The 3,497-nt window shown below is 41.7% G+C and overlaps 1 protein-coding gene across 1 annotated transcript in view; it reads right to left on the bottom strand.

Moving 5' to 3' along the window:
* sntb1 (syntrophin, basic 1) overlaps window positions 1-3,497 on the bottom strand; it is a 43,805-nt gene that overhangs the window by 32,116 nt on the left and 8,192 nt on the right. The window contains exon 2 of the mRNA XM_031852875.1: window positions 439-685. Coding sequence (XP_031708735.1) covers window positions 439-685 — 247 coding nt within the window. The remainder of the gene's footprint in view (window positions 1-438; window positions 686-3,497) is intronic.

Genomic DNA, 3,497 nt, shown 5'->3' with positions numbered 1-3,497 from the left:
AGCAAAAATATATATTTTTTAATTTTGACTTTGAGGAAAAGGCCGGAAGAATTCTGTAATTTTTAAATATGGTACTTAAATCCCATATAAACACCAAATGAACAACCCGTTAGTCAGTCCGTCAATACGTAAGAACTTTCTGCCTGTGGCTCCCAGCACATTTGTTGCTACTGAAGATAGAAATCTTTTAAAATGGTACCACGTGAGTTGGCTGGCTGAACTATGTGAGTCAATCAATGAGCTATTCGTCATTAGTCAGTGAATCTAAAGCACAAGAGGAGCAGACAGATAATATTTGAGAGACTGAAAAAGATGGCGGCATCTCCGGAGAACTGCCTTCAGCTCTAGAATGAGGATGCAGGCATTTTCTATAGTGTGTGTGTATGTGTGTGTGTGTGTGTGTGTGTGTGTGTGTGTGTGTGTGTGTGTTTCCCCTACCTGTTCTCAGGGTCTGGTGTGGTCATGGCTCGGGTTACGCAACACATCTTGAGTGGTATGCACCTCCTGTCGCCCTGCAGGGACAGGGAGGGCTGGGTAGGAGAGCTCGGAGGGTCAAATGTGTTGAAGGAGGAGGAGATGATGGTAGGGCTGAGGCGAGGAGACTCAGGAGGGGGGGTTTCCCAGCCGATCTCTGACACCGGGGAGCCCTTTTTGACGTACGGTGTGGCCTCGCGCATGTACTTCACTGGGCAGAAAGGGAAGACAGAGATTTCCAGTATACATTGAGATATGGTACAGACGATAAACTAGGAAATGGAAGTAGCACATTTAGAGATTTAAATGCTCTGGAGATACTTTTGGTCAAAGTGGGGGGTTTAATTTGAAGACATTATTTGGCAGAAGGTATAAAGCATCCCACAGTTTCCTAAGGCACTACACCCGTATAACACAACTACCCAAACTATGTTCAAACGCTGTATATTAAAAAAAAAAAAAAAAAAAAAAAAAAAATCACATTCACAGAATTCAGCTTCACTTAACACTGAAGTCTTTTGCCATTGTTTAAAAAAAATGTAATACAGAGGCCAATTCAAATCTGAGAAGAATCTCCTGTATGTTGGAGCATTTAGTCATCTTTTGACGTGGACCCCATTTATTATATCAGACGCACCAAGCAGATTGTTGTTTAAAAAGGCTCACACACTGTTGAAGATAGTTCGTCTCAGAAACAGGATGTGGGGATACCACAGTTTAGATACAGAGCAGAAATAGAAACTGCTTAATTGTGGTACCTTTGAGGCATTTCGCAAGTATTAAAGACTGTCATGGGGCGTCAGATTGAGAGATAACTCTCGGCAATATCTCCGTGCATAAATGATGCTTGAACTCAGGAAGTGTCTGGAAACTGTTTTTGAGTTGAGTCTGTTCAGGTTTGCATGAAAGGGTGAATTTTCTTCAAAGTAGACCTAAATCCATATGTTAAATATCAAAATAAATTGGTGTACAGCTTGTTATTCTACCATGCAAATAAAGCGGTGCATGCAGTCCTAAAACCAGTGAACCGTCTGTACCTCCAGAGCCTCCAATACTCCCTGATAGGACAGTCACAATCAATTTATGCTGCCAAATACCTCAGAAACTGCCATATCCACAAAGTAAAACATCAGGCTTTACTTGTAAATGTCAAACTCAATCACTGGAGGCTTGACAACCATTTTAACTTCCCCGTGTTTTTAGGTTTTGAGAAGGGGAGAAGAAAAGAGAAGACAGGACACATGTTTTAGCAAAGGACAGAAATGGAGAGGCAGAAATGAAATGGGTGCTCAGTACGCTTTCAATGTCCTGAATGTTCTGAATCCTCGGTATGCCCTGGATGTTTAATTGGCATATCCTACTGTACGCGCCGCGTATAATTGGCATATGGCTGGTGGCATTTGTAATGCAGCAAGTGAACTATTCTTGGAAGAAGCACTGTGAACCCCTGTGAGACAGTGTAACAAGCCTGACTGTCAACCTGTAGAGGAGAGATGACAGGCTGACACATAACACAGAGGAGGAGACGGTGCGACGATGTGAGCGTGTCCTCGATGGACCTGTGGTGACGACGTGATCCAATTACACAGCAAAATAACCCACACGGTCTAATCAGATTATAGGACTGAAAAATCCATTCGTTAAAATGCATCATAACAAGATACAATACAAGTAGATTCAATGGACTGAAAAGATCGAATCGCCTGCAGTTGGATGACAACCTTGTGTGGTTATGTTCGCTAGGAGGCATTGATGAGACTGAAGTGACACAAAGGCACATGTAGGATTTGGATTTAGAAAGGAAACCGCAACAAGGTCTTCAAATTTAAGATAGGCTTAGTACAAAGATACACACACTAACACACACTGTCTGCCTGATCTCCTGTGTGTGTCTGGACTTTGGAAATGACACACACACACACACACACACACACCCACACACACACACACACACAGCTGCTGCTGCTGCTGCTATCAAATGCAGTATTTAATTTTATGATAGTGGCAAACTGTAGCCATTTAAACACAATTGCTGTTGGGAATATAATTATTGTATGATACAACCGGCGAGTGTTGGGGGGGGGGGGGGGGTCGCTATCAAAGGGAAATCTGAAGCAGTTATAAATCAAAACCTACAACTCCAGAGGACTCCCATTAACCTCTTGCTTCGACCATAAATCTGGCTTTAGACTTTACAGGGCTTCACTTTAGACAAACAGAGTAGCACTGAAACAATTAATGTCGATGGATACAAATCTCTATAACTTAAAGCCAGAAACTCCCTGGTTTCAGGGTCTACAATGTTTGGCTTTCTCAGCTTTCTATCATTTTAAATCAAATTTCTTTGGGTTTTGGACTGTTGGTGTGTTTTTTTTTTTATATGATTAATCAAGTAATTAATACATTTTGCAGTCTTAATGAGGACAAATAATTTTTACTTTGAACACAAATGATATTACAATTATGTGGCCTAACAGCTCAGTCTTTGGTTATTTACAGTCCACTTTCTGAACTGACTTAATTAAAACAAATCAAATGCAGCTTTAACACAAACTTAATGCTAAGTGTGTGATTTGTCTTTAGTTAACATTTACAATTGGCAGTCTGGAGAGAGGAAACGTAAACTCATGGACCAGCGTCACTGTGCCCAGAAATAGAGCTGTAACTGTTTCCAGCGGAGGGGAAAATTAACGGGGTGGAGTCCCTGTGATCATTACACTGGAAGTGTTTGACTGTGTGTGCATTCCCCTGGGTTGTGTTTCTATTTCATTACAGCACCAGCACAGCCAACTCTGCACAATAACCTCAATAGCACGATAAGAACTTGGAGAGGATATGGCTCGTACTGATTGGACCTGCATTTGAAAGCAACAGTTACGTAAGTCAAACAAAAAGATCCCAAATCCAAATGACCTCCCCCATCTGTCTGATTTTAGTTTCCATTTTTTTTGGCTTGTGCTTGAGACAAAGTGAGAGCACACACACACACACACACACACACACACACACACACACACACACAC

Source organism: Anarrhichthys ocellatus, unplaced genomic scaffold (assembly GCF_004355925.1).
Source record: "Anarrhichthys ocellatus isolate YVR2014 unplaced genomic scaffold, GSC_Weel_1.0 scaffold13, whole genome shotgun sequence".
Lineage (NCBI taxonomy): Eukaryota > Metazoa > Chordata > Actinopteri > Perciformes > Anarhichadidae > Anarrhichthys > Anarrhichthys ocellatus.
This window is presented reverse-complemented; position numbering and strand designations above follow the sequence as displayed.